We start from the raw sequence: 20,873 nt of genomic DNA on the forward strand, positions 1-20,873 counted from the left end.
TGGGACCACGGTCACATCACCCCACGCTGGCCATGCCTGATGCTGCCCGGGGGGCCGGACCGCAGGGGCTGCGGGCCGTCAGGGCTGCGCGGGCAACGGGCTTCTTTGGGGGACGCATTTTCCTGCCAGTGGAAGTGATGGGTTTTGGGTGCACGTAGAGGAAAGCTGTTGCAGCAAATCTAGTGCTGCTCCTGGGCTGTGCCAGAGCGGAGGCTCTGCTCCCTCTGCTTCCCATATGGGAGAAGCCGTGCAGCGGGGATGGGACGTGGAGCTCGCTCGCGCCCTTCAACATCCAATGCGGAAGATTGTCGCCTGCCTAGGTTGGTCTGAAGGTAGTCCATAAATAGCGCTTTCTCTCGGAAGCCCTCGACATTAATGACATACTGAGATTTCCAAACGAGCTTTGCTAATCTCTGAGATCATTAACATGACTTAACTGGAGAATTGCAGCCTCTCCTCCTATTCAGAGAAGTCAGGAGTTATCTCCCAGCGTCAAGAGATATGCAGAAGTTTAAATTCCTCCTGGGTGTTTGGCTGAGCTGTTGTCACTGGGCAGTCCAGGGGCACAATGTGTCATTCCCAAAATATTTAATGACAAAGAAAGAGCCTGATCTCTGACTGGCTCTGGAGGAGCTGCGGGGAGGAGAGCTGGAAAACACCTATGAGATCATCCGTCTTGCTTTGCCGTTAGCACAGCGTTGATCCACGTAGCACATAGCACATGCCTTTTCCAGTCCTTTTTAGGTCACCCCAAGGATGGAATTTTATCGCCGAGATCAGATAAACCTCCAGATAGCTCCAGCTCTCTGCACTCTGCCGGCTCCTCTCCCAGTTAGGTGGAATTGCTCTGAAAAGCAGAAGTTTTTCACGTAAAACAGCTTTAAATAGTTTTAAACCCCTCAGTAAGATGCCTCAGTAGCTGTTACTGTACTCAGTAGAAATGCACTGTTTAAAGAACTTCGGTGCGCTAGAGATTAAATCAATATTTAAGCATGCCTAAATGTTTTATTTGTTGCTGCTGCAATATGAGATAGTAAAAAAAGTGAGTCTGAATGAAACCCTGAACCAGATTTATGTGTACGCCCCTCCAGGCAGCACAGGCCTTTCCTTTTAGAGGAAAATCTTTGTTTTTATATTAACATTTTATTCTGTCTTTTGTGATCTCCACTAAATCCAAGGCTATTGTAAGAGTGGGGCTAGAGAGACTTCAAAGGCCAAGGCTAAAAGATCCCTTTGCGGTGATCGGCACTTCATAAACACATGGAAAATCCTCAAGAAATTGCTAAAAAACGTTGCCGGAATCAATTTTGCTGAAGGCAGAGTCGAAGTTTCTAAGTATTCCCTTGACTTAATCCATATGGTGTACGCTGCTCACATATGCCCACCACAGCTTCTATCTTGGGAGCTGGAGGTGTTCCTGGTATTTTATGGCAGGAACATGCAAAGGTCACATTTATTGCTTTTGAAGCTCCGGGGGGAATTCATCACTGCATACTTGAGATATGTCTGTGTACTAATGAGATGATACCTCCCTCAGCAGAGGTGAGATTGGTCAAGTAGACGTGGAATAAACCAAAGTCGGTGGAGTAACCCTGGGGAAGATGTGCTCAATGGAGCAGAGGCTGCCATTAATTGTATGCTGTGGAGAGTGGCTGCGTGCCACCCAGCAGCGCCAAGAGTCCTTGTCCAAGGCTGCCCCCATCCCACTGCGTCCTTTTGGGATTTGGGGAGCCCCCTTTTCCCTCCAAGGCAGCACGCTGGCACTCCCTGGGCAGATCCTGTCCCCACCTGGCTGCCACCCACCCACGGGTGCCCATCACCATCACCAGGCTCTGTCTGCTCTGCAGGGCCACCCCAATATCTGTCATTTGAAGCTTTTCTGTTATTTTAATGACTTTGCGCGCAGTTCCCTGCCGGGCTGTGGTAGCAGAAGTGCAGCCCCATTCCCTGCCACTGCAGCCAGCTGGAGGGAGCCCCACGACAGGGACCGCTGCCCCCCGGTGCAGGGGATCCAGGGGCTGCCATCCCCCCGTGGGGATGCTCCCCAGCCCCGGCTGGCAGGAGGATGTAGAGAGTCTGTCCTTTTTGTAGTGGCATCCATTTCTTTTAACCACCAGCCTGGCTTCCCCCTTCCAAGTGTCCCCCCAGCCCGCAGCCATAAGGGACCGCTCCTGCCAATAGCCCTTCCACCCCCTTCCCCGCCATGCCCCTGCACCCAGGCTCACCCTGCTTGCCGCTCATCGCTTGAGAAAGCTTATTCCATTAATAATTCAGGGTCTGTTTGTTTGGATTTTTTTTTTTCTTGTTTTGAAGAAATCCTGCCAATTTAGGGCTGTTTTATAACATGTCTGTGCTGCAGCCCACAACAAACATCCGCGCATAGCCTGAAATCTTTGTTCTCCACCGAGATCATAAGCCCATTGCACAAGTAATGATTTCGGCAGCAGACCGGTTTGGTGCCTGGATAGATGAACCAGCAAATCCTCCACTACTTGGTGGTATATTACAAGCAAGAGATGTATTTAATAGAGGGACCAATGTACAGCATAGAAGCATCTTTGGAACAGATTTAGGGCTGGAAGCTGTTCTCAATTACATCGCTGTTGATCTGGATTAAAGCCGTTGGTATCAATGGGAGGAGGATTCACCTGAGCTGCCCGTAGGCAGGTGACACGCTGGTGCTTGCTGGCAGGCTCTTGCTGCTAATGTAGGGGTTGATACTCCGATTTAATGCAAGGGCAGAACTCACCTTGTACACAGGTAAGTCAGCAAGCCCAGGGGATAAAGAGGCACAGAAATGATGGCACTTAGAAATGACAAAGGTAAGAGGCCGCTGTGGCCGGCCCATGGAGAGCCGCTGAGCAGCACGGCGGGGGTCTTGGAGAGCCGTAACCCCACGAGTGCAGGGAGGTGGGTGCACAGGGCTGCTGCCCTTCTCCTGGGTAAACAGCATCATCCCCCGCGACCATCTCCACCGACACCGGCCGGGGTGCTCCTGGAGCAGTGGGAGCCACGGTGGGATGAGACGCGGCAGCGTGCCGGGGTGCCGCAGCCTGCCCGTGCGGCACGAGGTGGCTGAAGGGAAGAGGAGAAGCAAGAGGAATAATAACTCAGGCTCAAATAATAATCTAGGCTGATTTTGTGTGAAAATAGCCTCGGCCTTTAAGCTTATCTTTAAGCAAGGAAATCCAGAAATATTTTCAGGTGGCAGTTTCTTAATTTGTGGGCAGAGGTGAAAACACTGTGAGCCTCTGGAAGGGAAAGCTGAGCTTATTTAACTCCTTATAGAAACAGACGTTGCAGAAAAGCCATGTTAATGTATAGATTAGCAGGGTTGAAAATCAGCAGGAGAAGCTTTAGACGTTTTGCCTCCACGTTTTTCAGCACAATCAGTTTTTCTATCAACCCGTTGTTTTGCTATTTCCATAAATTCCTCGCAGTAATTGCAGTAGTTTCCAGCAATATTCCGAGTTTTGCTGCTGGATGGAGCAACGAGGCTTTCATCAGAAGTGCTCCAGGACAGCTCTGTCAGTGCCGAGCATTGCTGGAGAGAGACAGCAGCATATAAAGTGGCTTCTAAAACATTTTGTCATCATCTTAAATTTGAGCAATAGTTGATGTCGGTGGGTGGCAAGAAAGGGTGATAATTGGTTCCTGTAGATCTTTTAAGTGCATTAGCAGGCTGCGTTTGTAACAAAATATCTAGAAGTTTCACTGCGGATGCTCAGCTCGCGCAGTTGCATGTTGTTGTTTGTTTTGTTGGTCACACTTCACATCAAGGTTCTCTTTATAAATAATATTGATAAAAGATTAATGTACAATTGCTGCATCTCCCAAGCATTGTGTGCCTGCAGGTGATGGGTTAGAGGTGGCTGGGGGAGTCCTGGATAGTCTGGTGTGGTGTTCAGGTGGTTGTCCATCATCCCCTGACCTTTGCAAAGGATGCTTGGGACAGGACCCGGGATGCCCAGGGGAGCACCCAGCCCGGGGCAGGGGTGCCTGGTGTCCCCATGGGTGCCTTGAGTGCGTGGGTGCTCACCTCCCGGCCATATTCAGAGGCAAATTGTGCTTCTCCCAAAGTGTCCTTCTGCACAGTGGTGCCTAAACTCAGTTTTAGCATCTAGCCAGTGCTTTTTATCTTCAGATTGCTTTCATTCTCCCGGCCTCCGAGGGGGAAGGATCCTCTGCACAGCTTTGCAGAGGCAGAAGCCCAGGCAGGCAGGTTTGAAGTGACTCGCCCGGGGCAAGCTGGAGCGACGGTCTTTGAGCTGGAAGGAGATCTCAGGAGCCCGTGATCCCCGTTACCGTGCACCAACACCCCTGTCCCATCAGGGAGCTGGCCCCCTTTCACTCTCAGTATTTCAAAGACATTGGGAGAGAAGCCTACATCATCTTACAAGTGCTCTTCCTTTTTTTAAATTAAAAAAACAGTAATTTTGCTTGTTTATGTGTATTTTTACTGAAAGTAGACTCCAAGGTTTATAGCTTGTGAATCAGCTAATGGCACAGCCTGTAGCCCTGATGACTGTTCATAAGCTATTTTATCTCCAGGTATCTTCCACAGGGTAAAAGAATTTATTGTTTCAGTAAATTGATTTTAGTGGAGTGCAGTTTAGTCAGAAATAGGTCTCTGTTTCATGAAAGGTGGCTCTCCAGCTACATTTTTCTTCCCGCGCAGTGAGTCGGCTCACACCACGATAAGGAGTAGCTGAGAATTCATTTAGCAGAAGAATATTGCTCCTTCATGCCACATAAATTGCGATATTACAGAAATAATTATAACGGAGAGCGGCATTGTGTAAAGGAATGTGCCTGGTGGTTCTCCCAGACCTGGCGCCGTGGCTTCAGTGCCAGCCCAGAGATCCCAGCTCCTTTGGGATAAAATATTTAAATTCTGTGTTTCAGCTGCGGTATGGGCAGTTGCTCCAAAGTTTGGGGGAGCTGAGGTGCGTGGGGTCAGGGCGGGCACCTCGGGAGCCCCCCGGAGATAACAGGGATGCTGGGCGGCTGCGGAGCTGCAGGGATCGTGGCAGATCCTGATGGCAGAGAAACAGGGAACAGTTTTCTGCTGGGAGCAAAGTTCAAACGAAAGGCCGGGTTCCTACGCGTTTTCCCTTCCTGAATCAGATCTGGAGACCTCCTGTAGTGCATCATCCTCTGGTGCCTCTTCTCCTCCTCCATTTCCGAAGCAAAGTCCCCCTTCTCCTCTGGGGGATGCTTCCTTTGGCTGGGTACGCGCTGCCCGCCAGCATCCTGCTCTGGGCCGAGAGAGGGTAGCTTTTCTCCAGCCGGGATGCAGTGGGAGTCAACACTCCCTGGGTGACAGCCCTTCCCACCGCGGGGCGATGTCGGGGGTGTCCCATTAAAACCAGTCATCATTAGTTAACGGGCTCGATGTTAATGAGGAGAGGATACGGGTGGACTCCTAGAAAAGGTGATGGGACATGGAGCTTTTTACTCCTGTGTTAGTGTTTTGAACATGGCTCCAAATCACCGGTGGTTATATTGGCATGAGATTACATTCTCACTTCTGGCCACGTCCCTCCGGACAGAAACTATGGAGAAGTTTGCAGCTACACTGCCCTTCTCTGTGGAGGCTCAGAACGGCTTCCTTTACTCCCCCACCTTTCATACAAGACCTTGGCATACCTTAACCAGGCAAAAATACCTTTCTCTTGGTCAGCTGTCAGAGTCCACGGTCCTGATGATGGTCTCAAACGTGACTTACCCTTGGACGTCGCTGGATTTATTCATCGTGGCCAAGATCAGTATCTGGGTCTTTGCTTTTCCTTCCCAGGGGACAAGAAGTGTCACTTGTGCATGTACACAGGGAGTGTTTTGGTGGAGTATTTTTTTGATTTTGCTATTTAGGTGGCCACAATCAATACAGATAGTGTTTTCGCAGCCAAAAAGATGACAATTTTATGAATGGAGTTTAATAGCACAAACTTCATATGATGCAGAAGGAGATAAATGGAGCACAAATGGAAAAAGCACTTCACCCCCAGGCCCCATTGTTTAGTGTTTCATAAGCGATTAATCGCTTCATCCCCATCAAGTGCAATTGTCAATTCAATAAGCTCCGAGGTATTCTGAATGGTGCTTGGCAAATGAATTCCTAATGTAATTACATCTAAATGGAGTGTGAGAGCGCGCGCGTGTGCATGCGGGAGGGAGGGAGAGATCTGTATTTTTTGATATAACGGTATAACAACTACATTGCATGTAGGCTGATAAGGAAACCCTGCTGGGGTGCTGGTCTTGCTCCGGCGCGAGAGTTTTGGGATCGGCAGAGATTTTCTCCCCAGGGTTAAGCTGGCGACACTGGAGCGTCGCTGTGGATGGAAAATAGAAGAGGTGGGATGGAAGCCGGTTCTTTCCACTCCAGGTGAAATGGGAACGGTGGTGATGCCAGCGCGATCCTGGCGATGCCAGTGTGATCCCGACCCTGCAGGCAGGTTAGGGCCATGATTCCAGTGGAAGCCCCCCCCCCTTCCTTCCTTGCACTGCCTGCAGCTGCCGGCTCTCTGCCTGCCCTCTCCCCTGAGCACAGGGCAGCTCTAGGAAGTGCATGGGGAAAAGCATCAGGAACACTTTAGTGGTCATTTTGCTTTCCAGAAGAGCAGAGAGAGCCGAGCCTGAAATGTTGGGAGAAAGGGAGTGACTCCAGGCTGACACTCCGGTGCCCGGGATCATAGTCACAGATGTGGACTTGAAACACTGACCGAGAGCTTATTTAATGCTCGCATGAAGTCATGGCTTGCAGATCTCCATCAGGCAAGTGCCACACAACACAGGTGGTGTGTTTATAAAGGGATGCCATTAAGGCAAAAATAATGCTCTGGCTTTGTCTGTAACCTGCTCCCTGCCCTGTTGCATCTGACCGGCACGATGCCAAGAGCAAGCCAGTGGCTCCGTCCTGGCTCCGGTGCAGAGGGCTCGCTGTGCCACTGTGCCAGCGCAGGATGCTTCACTTTGCTGAGCCCCGGCGGCCCTTGGCAGCCTGGGCCACCCTGGGGCTCTGCAGAGATCCCGCGCCCATCGCCGGGGCTGCTTCGTAATAAAACAGGTATTGTCAGGTTCCTCGGCGTGTTGCGGCACAGCAGCCCGAGCGCTTGAAAGGGCTGTGATAGGGAACAGTTGTCTGTCTTAGATGGTATCTCAGACTTGACACAGACATGTAAAATGCCAGGCTAGATGTTTGCAGAGACTTGTCAAGCCAAGGGAAACTGTGCCAATGCGAAACATTGGGGAAGAGCTTAAAAAGGCAGACAATGGTGTGTTTGCTTGCCGAGCTCGCCTACGGGTTGCTTTCCCCCTTAACAGAGTTTTTTCAGCCAGTCCGTGGCCGTCGGGGGAAGGTGCAGCCTCTGCCAGCATCGTCCAGCCGGAGGGGCCGGGAGCACTGCCCAGGACCCCGCAGCCCCCTCGCTCCCCAGCCCTGGGGGCCTCTCGGAGTCCCAGAGCTCATCCGGGACAGGGATGTCACACTGTGGCCCAACAGACACCTAGGACGGCAAATGTCTCACTGAACATTTAATTAATAACTGCTTCATATTAGGACTTCCTCAAGCCTTTTTTTCCCCTTCTCTGCTGATAAATGAGATATTTCCTCCTGTTGCCTTGCAACGAGAAAGGTGGACAGCAGCGTGGGTCAGGCTCCTCCGCTGTCTGGTGCGTTCTGGAGCATCCTGGCTGTTATCACAGATAATATACGCAAATGAAATGCAAGGATTAAATGTTTTTTATTGCATCCTGCTGGTATCTCCATCCCCATCTCCATGCCTTCCCCGGTGATGAAACAGTGCTCATGGGGAGACGGGGCGTGGTGGGCGTTTAACTCTGCCTCTTATCCCTCGCAGAGAACCTCTCCCCTGCTGCTGACAGATTTTTTTCCCTTCTTTTTTTCCTTACCTGGGGTGACCTCACATTGCGTTTGTGGCACCGGGATCTTTGTGTGCGGGTGAGAGGCAGCGCGTTTGGGAGCAGCGTTCAGTGTGCGTGGCACCGTTTTGGTGCTGCCGAGCTCCTGGCAGCAGCATCCCCTCTGGAACGGTGACCGGGCATCCCGCTGCTGGAGATTGCTGCTCTGAAAAAGCCTTTCCTGGTTATTGGCCTCATATTCCTTGTTGTCACTCTGGATAAACCTCTGGTAGAACACCTCTGCCACTTCTTTCCACTAAAGATCCTGGTACGGGGGGAGTAAGCACAGCAGATCTGAGCCCACTCCGGGTCTGACCTTCTGGTTCCACTAAACCCAACCAGGGAAAAAAGCCTCATTTGTCCTCAGTTTCAGTTTAATTGGCCTTAAAAGGGGTCAATTTTCAGTCTTGACAGTTAAAGCATTGACTTTGTGTTGCCAAAGCTTGTCTGAGCCCTCGCTGCAGAAAGCATCTTTGCAAAACTTGTCTCCTTGAACATTTAAACTGTCAGACCTAATTATCCGCATTGCTTCAGCTGAATGGGTGTCTTTCCTCTCAGCCAGCAGCAATATTTTGTTACTGTCTATGAAACGTAAACTGCATCCCGAGTTAGAAGCAGCTGTTTTCTGAATCGCCGCTCTTACCATCATCGTGGATTTGCCTCTAGAGTTGCAGTTGAAAATGCTCAGCCCTTTGCAAAATGCTCCCTGAAGGCAGGTGGGCTCCTGTGCTGGAGCTGCCTCAGTGTCCTCCTCTGCCTTCTGCCTTGCAGAAAAGCCCGAGCTGGATGAGATCACCCTGGAGCGAGTGCTGGAGGAGCTGGAGACCATGTGCTACGAGAACATGAACATCGCCATCGAAACGGAGGAGGGCTTGGGCATCGAGTACGACGAGGACGTGGTGTGTGATGTCTGCCGCTCGCCGGAGGGGGAGGACGGCAACGAGATGGTGTTCTGCGACAAGTGCAACGTCTGCGTGCACCAGGTGAGCCCCCGCCGCGGGGGAGAGCGGCAGGTTTTGGCTGTCTGCACATCATGCTCCTGTACCCTCCTCTGGGTTCCTCCCATCCCCACTGTCCCCCTCTCCCTGAGCTGCTGTAGACCCTGTTCAGCTTTTGTGATGGATTCCCAGCGCGTCTCCAGCGGAGCAAGGATAGCAGATGGGGTCTTGGATAGCTGGCAGACACCAAACTTGCTTTTCTTACTTTCTTAGCCCCAGCCCTTCATAAGTGCCCACAGAAATACACAACCAGAGGTTGAAAACCGCATCCTGTGAGCTTGCTTTGCCCCCTCCTCCTTATTCTGTGATCTCTGTGATATTTTATTTTATGCCTCCTCTTCCATTATTCTTCTTTCTTTACCCCATCTTTCTTTATTAAACTGCAGCCACAGGACCTTTAGCACCCAGGGGTGACCAGCACCCTGTGCGGGACAGTGGTGGGCTGGGAGGGATGTGGGTCTGCAGCCCTGCGCACACCCTGCGCTCGCCGGAGGAGTGGGCTTGCCTGGACCTCCAGCCTCCTCCTCCGCAGCGTTATACTGGGGGTAGCAGGACCTTCCAGCTCCACTAGCGCTGTCTCGCATCGCAGGGTTTCTGTCCCAGCTTCCTTGCTGTACAAGTGTAGGATTTCACTTTATTTCGCTGCCTGGAGGAAAATAATTTTATTTTTAGAACTGAATGCTAATGCTTCAAGCCCTTGCTGGGGGGGGGGGGTCTGTGGGCTCCTGCGCTTGGTGCTCAAGGTGGGGAGACCTTGACAAGGAGAAGGCAGCCTTCTGGGGGTCTCCTGGGTCTCACGTGGGTCCGGGGTGGTTTTGCTGGTTGTGCTTTGAGGGGAAGGGCCATGCGGTGCTGGGATGGCAGCGGCAGCTCCTGGGCTTCACCCTCTGTGTGAAGGGTTTGGGTTTTTTTCCTCCGAAGAGAGCCATTTGCTCATCTTTTGGGCAGCTTTTCCATCAGCGCTTCCTGGAGGTGGGAGAGCATTGGAGATATCTATAGTTGCGGGAGGTGGGTGTTTTGAATGGTTTCCATCAGTGAATCAGATTCCACAAAATAGCAGGACGGTTCAGGGTTGGGGTTGGGATGTTTTTTGTGTTGTTTTTGTTTTTTTTTTTTAACAAGCCCAAGTGGCCATGTCAGGCTGTGAGCTGACAAGTGCCGGCGGGCAGGGGCTCAGGGGGAGGCAGATCAGCGTGCGCAGGGCTGCCGTGGGGATGTACCGACCCCGGCTGTGCCCACCACGGGCCGTGGCACCCTGTGGTCTCCACTTTCAGCAGCGGCCCCGGCGCTGGGAGCAGAGCAGTGCTGCAGAAGGGGATGCAGCAGGCTGGATTTCAAGACTGTTGAAAGAAAAGGGAGATTTTCCATTGTTTTCAGGGAGCAGAGTCCAACCCTAAGCCCGATGCCAGCCTGTAAGCTGCCTGTGATTTAATCTCTGCCCCGATTTATGCCCTAAGCCACAAAGCCCAGAGCCACAGCACGGGGTATTACGTGGCATCATGTTTTTAATCTAACCTTCCCTGTGCCTTTGCCAGCCCCATGTCCAAAACCTGCTGGGGACGATGCCTTCCTGTGGGGAACCGGGTACCGCTGCCGCCTGCTCCATGTATTTGGGCAGTGGCAGAGGGGAGCTGGGGTCCTGGGGGATGCAGCCAGAGCAATGCCTCATCCTCCTCCATCCCAGCGGGAAGGGGCAGAGGAAGGGTTGTGCTCAGACACACATTGGTGGGTTATGGTGCCAGAAGGGATTGTTGTAGTCATCTCATCTGCATAACACAAGCCATGAGGCTTGCTATTAACTAATTCCTATGAAGCATAGCTTTTAGAAAACACATGCAATCTTCATTTTAAACTTTTCAGCGAGGAGGAATCTTCCCCCCCGCTGCTAAATCGTTGTGGTTCATCACTCTCGCGGTGGCAACATTGCACTTCTTTTTAGGATCGGAATGATCCATCTCCAGCTTCCAGCCACTGCGCCGTGGTCCTGTCATTACGAAATTCCCATTCCCTGGTGTGGGGACGTGGCCGAGCCCTCCCTCCGTTAGTGGACCACACCAAGCTTTTCTGTGGCTCAGCATCCTCCCCGGTGTTTTGGCATCCCCTTCTCGGTGACGTTGAGCCCGTGACAGGCGCAGCGATAAAAATAGCTGCTCTGCTCCTACTCGGCATTGCTCTGGCTGCATGTTCCCAGAGCATCTTCTGGCTGGTGCTGGACTGGGAGAGCGTGTTTAGCTGATAACCTACCTCATTTGCAGAGCCACTCCTTGTCCGGGACAGAGGCCCTGTGGTATTTGCTCCTAGGAGCAGAATTGCACCTTCAGCTGCTCTAAAACCTCTAGGAATAAATAACCGAGAGCCAAGAGTCTGCTAGAGATGCACACCTGGTCATAATTCCTGTTTTCCTCTGGATTTTGATATCAGTCAGCTGGTTTATTCTCCTGGTAGTACGTACCAGGCTGATTTTTGTCTGGTACTAAATCAGATGTTTTATAAAACTCAGTTACAGAAATGATTTATCTGTCAGATTTGGAGGCGCTGTGAAACACACAGTTAAGTCTCTGTGAACCATGTAGACTCGCAGCAATAATATTACCTCCCTGAATTCCTTATTATCCCAATAATCTGTTCACAAAGTGGCTTTTTCCCCTTGGAAATCACTATCAGAGTAAATTCGTGCTTTGGGGCAAGCTAATGTCATGTTATAAAGTCTGTTCTTGGCCAGTAAATACTGAGGATAGGCTTTTTCCGCGCTCAGGCATCTCCGCATGCCCCTCTGCCTCTGTCCACCTGCAGCACTGTCGCTTGTGGTGCCGGCGACCTGCAGCACCAGGACGAAAAACTGTTCTTTTTTGGAGTAAACTTCAAAAAGTGCAGTTGACAAATGCCTGGGCTCAATTTACAGCCAACAGCGCCGGGGGTCCTTATCGGCGCTGCCCGCTTGCCTTCTGGAGGGACATCAGAGCAGCCAGATCTAGAATTAATTACATCGCCTCGCTTAAAATAGTGACACAGCCCCGTGTTGGTGCCCAAGGCAGTTGTCTGCCACTCTCTGAAAACCCTTTAAGTGCGAGTTGTCGGGACCTGCCGGTTAAAAACTGTCTAGTTTTAGCACTAGCTGTTTAATACAGTCATAAGTTATGGCCGAAGTGGAAAGTATTTTATCACCATCATTATGTGATATGACTTATCATTTGGCTCTTCCCCAAGTACGGAAGAGAAATATTTATGAAGTGCTTTGGCTTCGCTGCATCCTGCGCTATCACAGCAGGTCAGGGAGCTCCGTGGGCGACCCAGGTCCTTTAGTTCTCACTCTCTTGGCCGTAGACTTGTCTTGCCTTCCTTTAGATTTATTGTCCTTTAGATTTGTCGTCCTTTATGGTTCTTCCCTTCTCATTTATATCATGACTATCGGTTTCCCCCTTTTACCTTTCCGTAGTTATTTTCGCTTCCCCTTCAGGCTGTGTTGGGTGTGTAACCAGTGTGGCCATCTTTCTCAATCATGGGGTTGTGGCTTTTCAGCCCTCAGCTACCTCAGAGGTTTTCTCCACACGGCATTTCTTACTTCTCCGAGTCATTGTGGGTCTGATAGCTGTTCAGAAATGGGCAGGAGATGAGCGGGCAGACATCCACACCGCAGAGCTGCCGGTGGTGGGGGCTCTGATGGAGCAGCCTGGTTGCTTTTCCCCCCTGACCTAGAGCCAGGAGGACGCTTGGCATGATACACAGCACATTTGTATACTTAGCTTTTAATTAAAACCCAGGACATCATAGTGATCTGGCATGAGTATTCACATGAAAATAGGGAAGGTAGCAAGGAAGGAAAAACTTAACCTCGCTGTCTGTGATCGCGGAGCTGTGTCACATCTGCTCTTTATTACTGCGATGCCCAGATGTGGTGGCGATAAGCCAGCGGTAGTGATAAAGGTAGGAGTGAAGGAGGAGGCCCTGGAGGATGCTCTTCCCGGGCTGCTGGGGCTAACCCACCTCCCTCGTGTCCGCGCAGGCGTGCTACGGCATCCTGAAGGTCCCCATCGGGAGCTGGCTGTGCCGGACCTGTGCCCTCGGGGTTCAGCCAAAGTGTCTACTGTGCCCGAAGAGAGGGGGAGCGCTGAAGCCCACCCGGAGCGGGACGAAATGGGTCCACGTTAGCTGTGCCTTATGGATACCTGAAGTAAGATGTTTTCCAACCTCCTCTTGACACACGGGTGGGCATGGGCCTGGTTTCCAGGTCCGGGCCTAGGATGTTCATTAGTGGCCTAAATAGCAAGTCCAGTTTGGGTCATCAAGCCGTGCCGAGGTCAGAGCCACGATGCCGGTCGGTCATCGGGCTGTGTGTTTAATTAGCAGCCATGCGGCACCCTGTTAAGGGAGGACACAGAGGTGGGGTGCAAGGGTGCAGAGGTGGGGGGCATTTCCAGGACCTGCCTGGTCAGGGTAAAGCTAATGTCCTGTGCCCATCTGAGATACACCACAACATCCAGATGAGGAATTAGTTCAGAGGAAACACTGACATCAATTTTTCCTTCCATTTCATCCAGATTTGTTTCTGGGTTTTGGGGTTTGGGTTTTTTTTTTCCAAATTACTAGTGACCCTGAAAAATAACAAATAAATCCATCCCTCATTCAGACTGACACAGACATCCCCCTGTAGGAGATCTGGGATGGTAACCAGTATTTACAACTTGTCTTCTGTTTCATGACCAGGTTAGCATTGGATGTCCTGAAAAAATGGAACCCATTACGAAGATCTCACATATCCCAGCAAGCAGATGGGCTTTGTCCTGCAGCCTCTGCAAGGAGTGCACTGGGACGTGTATTCAGGTATGTAACTCGGCACCGAAGAAACTCAGATCTCTGGGGTTGTGCCTGTAATAGCCACTGGAGATTCTCAAGCTGTTGGTGGATGCAATTTGGCAAGTCTTATTCCTGCTCTGAGTAAACCTAACAACAGGGAGCACAAGCACCCATCAGACATCGTCAGATGTTGTTTGCAATCATTTAATGTGTTGAGTGCTAAGAATCTAGATTAACCTTCTTTGCATAACAGTGATGTTGCTGTAGTGACACTAATTACCAGGGCTGCAAATGACCTTGGTTTGAAATCAGGAACCTCCAGCAGAAAGGCTTGGCATAGCTGCCACAACAGTGAGATACTCATGAGATACGTAGCCCAAGTATTTCACAAACCACCGAGGGTTGGCTGGAAAGCCTTTCTGTTGGGGGGATATCGGGAAACCCCAGGATTGGGTAGTCCTCACTAGCCTGCTGGCTTGGAAAATAGATTATTTACCGCGTATTACATTCCCACGTTTTCTCCACACCTAAGCAAACCACTGCAGACATCTGATTGCCTGCTCTCCCCACAGCAGCAGCATACTAAAGGGGTGGTGAGACGTTCTCATTTCAGACCAAAAGTGGGATGCTCTGGGCTTTCATATTACAAAAGTGGGACAGAGCTTCCTGGGCCATGATCTCTCTTCTTGGGGAGCAAAGAGCAGAAGCTCCCATCCAAAATGCAGCACAGCTGGTGTGAGAGCATTTGGGGAGCCTTGCTGCACCAAATGGTTCCCTGTGCTTACCCGTGCTCGGCGGTGTAATGTCCCAGTGGTCCCTGGGGACAGGCTGGGGGATTTGCTGCTCGACGGTGCCAGTGCCTGTTGCTTTCGTTGGCAGACCAGGTATGGAAGCAGTCTTGGTGTGCAGGGGGGGATGGAATAGCCATTACCCTTTGAAAAATTGGGAGAGAGTTTGGGATGTGTACCAGTCCTGACCGATCAGGTCCTGTGGAGCAACGGGAGCTGCACCTCAGAGGTCGGTGTAGGCAGCAGTGACTATGGGGGACCAGGAGTAGCTGGCTGGTTGCAGAAGGGCAATAGGAATAGGAGGTCTGCAGGCGCTGCTGCATTTGTGCCACTGCCTTGGGTTTAATACTTGAAAGGGAGCTATTTAAAAGCAATCCCCTTAGCTTGAAATGAAATCTCACAATACTTCTTTAAATCTCTAGCGTTGACTCACTTTTTTTTTAATGGCTCTGGGTGGATCTGCTTATTCACCCTGCCAGATGGAGATACTGTGTCATAACGGCAACTGCTTTCAAAGAACGGAAGGGCAGGGAAGGAGGCAAACAGGCTTGGCAGCATCAAAAAGAATTCAGCTTCTCTGAGGCTTCATCCTCTTAGTGCCGGCATGGCACGGGAGCTGCAAGATCCCTGGGACTGAATGGATTTGCATTAAAGGTCACCTGAGATGGAACAGGAGCTTTATTGTCTCCTGTGCCGGCAGCTCACGGTTTATAAGTCTCCATGAGATTGTCACCGGAGCATTTGCTGAGGCCACCCTAGCACGCTCGGGATGGTTTTGCTTCAAGGAAAAGGGGGAGAAGGAAAAAAAAAAAAGCAGGCAGTGCCTTTATTTAAGGATTTATGGGGTAAATCAGCAAGTTCACCCATGGATAAACAAACACACTCCATATTCATCAGCGGTACAGAGCTCTGTTTTGAAAGCTTATGTTTATGGAGCATATTTTTGATTAGTGCCTGTTTATACAGGTGTAATCTAACTACCTTTGTCAGCGTTTCAGGTTTATGAGCCAGCTCTGAAAGGAGAAGGTTGTTCTCTGTTAAAGCACTGGGCTTTTATTCTTGGCAGTGGGAATCAGGTGCTCCAGGTGGGGCAGGTCAGGGGAAGGAAGGGTGTTGCTTCCAGGAGGGGGTTTTCCAGGTGGCTGGTTGGAACAGGCTTTGCTGAAAAGGGACACAAAATCTGGATGGCAAGCTGGAGGAGTGGAAGACTGTCATCCCAGAGGCCATGGGGATGCTCAAAGGCAGCACCGCAGCTTAAGAAAATGCCCACCTCGACCACGTTTACGGAGACCAGTGTGAGATACTTTTGCATAGGCACCTCTGTGCATCAGGGTATTTTTCCCTATCCAAATTTGACCATCAAAAGGGAAACAAACCCGGGGAAGCCTGAGGAAGGGCTCCCCCCTGCTCTGCGTGCCTCTGACCTTGCTGCTTGCATGTAATTACTTCTCTTGCTTTTCTGGTGCAGAGCTGTGAACCCAGTGTAACTCAGCGTGGCCGTAGTCGAGCCAGAGCTGTGGGACGCTGGGCAGGGACGCAGCCTGGAGGCACGCTTCCACCGTCTCCTGTTAAGGGGAAATCATGACTTCGTGGTGGTTCTTGTGGTCAGACATCAGGAGGTGCCAAAAAGAGCTCAGGATGCAGCAGGAATGTGCTCCTTTGCATTGCTGAGACAGAAAAGAGAGTGCTAGGAGCCAGGCTCTGGCACAGCCTGCGTCCCAGCTGTGCTTGCTTGGGACCCAGCTCCCTCCTCACCAACTCCCTCCTCGCTTCTCAGAGCAACTGGAAGAGCTCACCAAGGCCTTTTAACGCAGCGCAAAATGCCAGGTCTCTGTTGCTGCCAGGCTTCTCCAAAGGGCACGATCTTTTGCTGTCATCATCTTCCAGCTTTCTTTTTGTTGTTTTTTGGAGAAAAAGCCCTGGGAAGTGTCCTCCACCACTCACTCATTCATTATCGCTGCTCTGCCCGCTGCTGCCCGCTCCCCTTGAGCTGCTTGTGCCACTGGTCCCCGTCCACTGGGATAACTGGTGTGGTGGTTCCCAGAGCTGTCGTCCGATTGTGCCTGTAGCTCTGAAAATGTACAGCTTGACAGCAGGGGAAGAGCAGGGTACATGCACCGTGCAGCCCCCGGGCCATCCTCTGCCTCAGCGCCGCATCCTCCGAGGATGTCTGCGATGCTGAAACGGCCTATTTCAGCTGAGAAGCACTACCAGGATCCAGACCATCTGTGGTCACTAAAAAACACATGATAGTCTTTGTAAGGATTCAGAAGTGTCGTGGCTGATGGCTTGGCTGGAGTTCAGCACCGGTAATTAATTTTTCCTTCCTGAGTTCCCCTCGCAGTTCTGTTGGAGGAGCCGTTTCCTTCCCCTCCAGCCCCAAACTGCAGGAGAGCACCTCTGTAAGCTGGTAAACTGTTTGAATTTCCTTGTCAAATAAACTCATCCCTCCATTTCTTCCCAGTAAGAGTGGTTTGAGGACTAATTAACAGCCCACGTTAATCTCTGGTGCAGTTTTCACCCTCTCTCACGGAATTCTGTTTGGGGATGGATTTGCCTGGATAAGCAAAGTATGCTGAAATCCTTGAATGAAAGGTGTTGTAAGATAACGAAGCACGATCAATAACGAAGCAGACTTGGGGACTGTGCCAGTCTTTTGGGCCCAGTTTATTCTGCGTGGCAGATCCCTCCCTCCTGCGAAGAGTGGCTTTGTTCCAGCGCTGTTCTGGGATGGATCAATATGTTTTTATTGTCAGTTTATGCAAGGTCCCTGGGTAGCGACGGCTGACCAGGTATCTTTCTTTGTTGCCCTGTCAGCCAAACTGCCTAATTATTTTCTGTTTGCATTTTGGGCATGGTTTCTGACAAGTCCTGCTTGCCATCTGTCGGAGGAGAGATCCAGGACAGGTGTCATTCGATTTGCTTTATTCCTAAGGTGGAGTGATGGTTGTTCCTGTTAGCGGGTGCACCCGCACCCTTGTCCTGGCAGAAGCCATGACCGTGGTACTAATGCCAATATTACTGCCGGTGACACAAACAGGAGGGAGGGGACATCGCTGCATGGCTTTCCTTAGCTCACATAGTTCACCGACGGCGGCGAGTTCTCTGTGTCCTCTTTCTCTCCCGTAGATATTCATGTGCATAACAGCACAAAAGGATGCTGTAGTTTGAAGCACCCCCAGCTGTTACGCCAGAACAGGATGAAGTATATCAGGAGTACCTCAGGAGTACCTCAGGAGTACATCAGGAGTACATCAGGAGCTCCGTAGCTCCATGCAGTACCATTACCATCTCAGCTACCAGGGAACAACGCTCAATCACAGGCACTTCCAGCTGGCAAAGGCCTCCAACCTGAAAGTGCATCACAACTCCTTTTTGTATTAATGCTTGCCCCATGGCTGTAGGAGCAAGCGCCTGTGCTTTAAAAGCCAGTGCGTGATATATTGACTGCACCGAATAAATGTGGATGCTGCAAGTCAGGCTGGGGTCCCTCTGTCCCTCCTTTGTTACCAAAAATAAATACTTGAGAACGGAGCCGGTGCTTCAGCCGTGTGGGAGGCTGTGACAGGGCTTGTCCCGCGGGATGGGCAGGGCAGGCACCCGCTGCCCACCGCTGCGGTGGGTGCACCAGGCTGGTGCGGGGAGCAGCGACAGGTCCCACATGATGCCAGGCTCTGTGCAAGTGCTGGCAGCATAGCAGAGGGAGCTGATTTTTGCAAACTATCAGCTATTTTCACAAGCGATTTCAGGCTGAAATTAGGATCAAATGGCCATATTTAAACAGGGTAAGCGGGGGGTAGGAGTTAATAATTTGCTTGCATTTGGTGCCTGCAGGAGTTAGTGCCCAGCATCGCTGCCCGGACCCATGCTGGTACAGCTCAGGGCTCGGCCGTGGCGGGGCTGCATCCAGCTCTTCCTGCTGATTTCAGAGCCTTTGGAGCAGGGCCTGGAGAGCCCTGGAAGCGGAGGACTTGGACACTGCTTGCCTATGCTTTTCTTGGCCCTGGCAGCCACGCAAGTCTCTCGCTTTCATAAGCACCAGCAGATTCATAAACAAAGTCAAGGGAAAATATCTAAAAGGAGCAATGTCAAAAGTTCACAAACGGGGTGACTGAGCAGGAATTCAGGGCTGATGGGTTGAAGATAAAAAGCCATAAAACTTCTGTTCCTCAACTACTACCAGAATTCTTTTTTTTTTTTTTTTGCTTTTTGAGAATTAAAATGCAGCAGGGCCCCAGTAAAACTCTACAGCATCCCGAATGGTTTGTCATCCACACCCAGGAAATTTCATGTGCCTCCGCCTGGTCCTTCAGGCCAGAACTGCATCTTCATCCCCTGCAAGAACAGTTCTTCTATAAATGCTGAAATACGGTGCCTACAGTAATAGCCCACTTAAAATGTCTCATTATTGCAGTTTAACTGGTCATTAGTAGCTCGAATAGACTGATCTCTTATGGGTTATGGTTGAAATAATTACCTGACACTCTGAGCCATTAAAAACCAGTTAATGAGTAGAGGGGGAGAAGGTGCTGATGTGGACGCAGGCACTGCACTGGCTGGAGGGGTTCCTCTGTAGGAAACCAGGCTGAGGTTTGTTGCCTGTGGGATCCAAAGTAATTTAAGTCTCAGGCAAGTTAGGGAAATTGTTAAAAAATTAATCTGATATAAGTTTGACAACAGTCTAGCCACTGTACCAGTTCTTAAAAGTTCATTTCATGATGTTTTGCTCTGTATATGCCGAGTTGCTTTTTTTTTTCCTTTCTTAATTGAGCTAATTAGAGGCTGTGTAATTTCCAGAGGAGAAAGGCATCGTGCTCTGGGAGCGTTGGCTGCTTCTGAGATACCACGTTCACTCATAAAGCTTGACATCTTCTGTACGCTTTCAGTAAAAATGGCGTATTGGGTGCTTTAGATGTGGTAAAAGAGTGGAGTGAAATACAGATGAAAATTTCTCCATCAGGAGAAATCCGTTGACAGTCTTAGAGCAGCCCGTTGGCCCGTGCTGTTGTCTTTGGCTGTTGACATGTCTTGTTGGAAGAACCATTGGAAGCTCTGTTTATGGTAGGTGAAAGATGGAACAGGGCCCATCACAGAGAAAGATTAAAGCAGGTAACGTGGAAAAGTGCCTGCTTGTATCTAGTGAACCCTGCGTTTCTTCTGCTTGGGTGTCCGGCTCATGGGTGTGTAAGACTTGGGCAATACAGGTGTTCCTCCATAAGGAGTACCTGTAGTGGAGCATCCATCACTTCATGGTAGGTGTTGTCACTCAGATAGGTGTCACAGTTTTTGTAGTAAGCCACGGTCGAGCCCTGTGGTCGTGTTGTGTTGGTAAGCGTCCCTGCCACCGATGGTGCTTTGCCATGGCCGTAAGCCCTGTCCTTCTCCCCGCAGTGCTCCATGCCCGCCTGCGTCACCGCGTTCCACGTCACCTGCGCCTTCGACCACAACCTTGACATGCGGACTATTCTAGCAGACAACGACGAAGTGAAGTTCAAGTCCTTCTGCCTTGAGCACAGCACTGGTGCCACTAAGTTGCCCGAGGAGGCACGGACAGAGCCTGACCAAGCCCAGCTGGACTTGGAGAAGGTCACACTGCGGAAGCAGAAACTCCAGCAGCTGGAGGAGGACTTCTATGAACTCGTGAAGCCTTCAGAGGTGGCGGAGAACCTTGACTTAAGCGAATCGCTGGTGGATTTTGTCTACCAGTACTGGAAGCTGAAGAGGAAAGCAAATTCCAACAAACCACTGCTGACACCAAAAACGGATGAAGTGGACAACTTGGCCCAGCAAGAACAGGACGTTCTCTACCGACGCTTAAAGCTCTTCATGCACCTCAGGCAAGACCTGGAGAGGGTGAGTACAACTTTTCCTTCAATGCTGTACGCATATGCTCCATCAGGGCTGCTTTAATGTGTGCTGGTGCCTATAGACAGAACGAGCCCTCTTCCCTGGTGACTCAGTTCGACTCCCCTAACAGTTGTGTCCCTTCATCCAGAGCGTTATTCAGAAGAATAACAGCGCTCAGCGTGCGTGTACCATCACTGCCAAAACACTGACGTTGATGAAGTAAGTTAGTGGAAGTCTCAGCCAGGGGTTCGAAAGAGCAAATGTCTGTGGGGAGAGGTGCATCGGTGGGGCTGGGTGGCTGGGAGGCAGATGATGCTGGTCCACCGAGCTCTTCGTAGTCAAACCACAAAATTATCCTGTGCTGCCCCTCAGATGCTTTCCAGCAGCAAGGCACTTCATTATTTTCTTTCATTAAACATCAAAGACGGGTGAATGGCAGGAGTGAGCTGCAGGGCCAGTGGGACTGGGCATTCCCTGCCCTGCCGCAGCCGAAAGTGGGTCGGCTCCTGGGGGAGCTGCCAGC

At 50.9% G+C, this 20,873-nt stretch overlaps 1 protein-coding gene across 4 annotated transcripts in view; it reads left to right on the plus strand.

The window, feature by feature from the left end:
* The window catches only part of JADE2 (jade family PHD finger 2), a 123,110-nt gene that overhangs the window by 85,518 nt on the left and 16,719 nt on the right, over positions 1–20,873 (plus strand). For all 4 annotated transcript variants that reach the window (XM_087754219.1, XM_087754222.1, XM_087754221.1 and 1 more), the window contains 4 exons: positions 8,695–8,906; positions 12,925–13,092; positions 13,626–13,742; positions 19,895–20,356. In XM_087754219.1, the coding sequence (XP_087610345.1) occupies positions 8,695–8,906; positions 12,925–13,092; positions 13,626–13,742; positions 19,895–20,356 (959 nt within the window). The remainder of the gene's footprint in view (positions 1–8,694; positions 8,907–12,924; positions 13,093–13,625; positions 13,743–19,894; positions 20,357–20,873) is intronic.

Source organism: Nipponia nippon, unplaced genomic scaffold (assembly GCF_047370975.1).
Source record: "Nipponia nippon isolate SJK-2023a ecotype South Korea unplaced genomic scaffold, ASM4737097v1 scaffold_17, whole genome shotgun sequence".
Classification (NCBI taxonomy): domain Eukaryota; kingdom Metazoa; phylum Chordata; class Aves; order Pelecaniformes; family Threskiornithidae; genus Nipponia; species Nipponia nippon.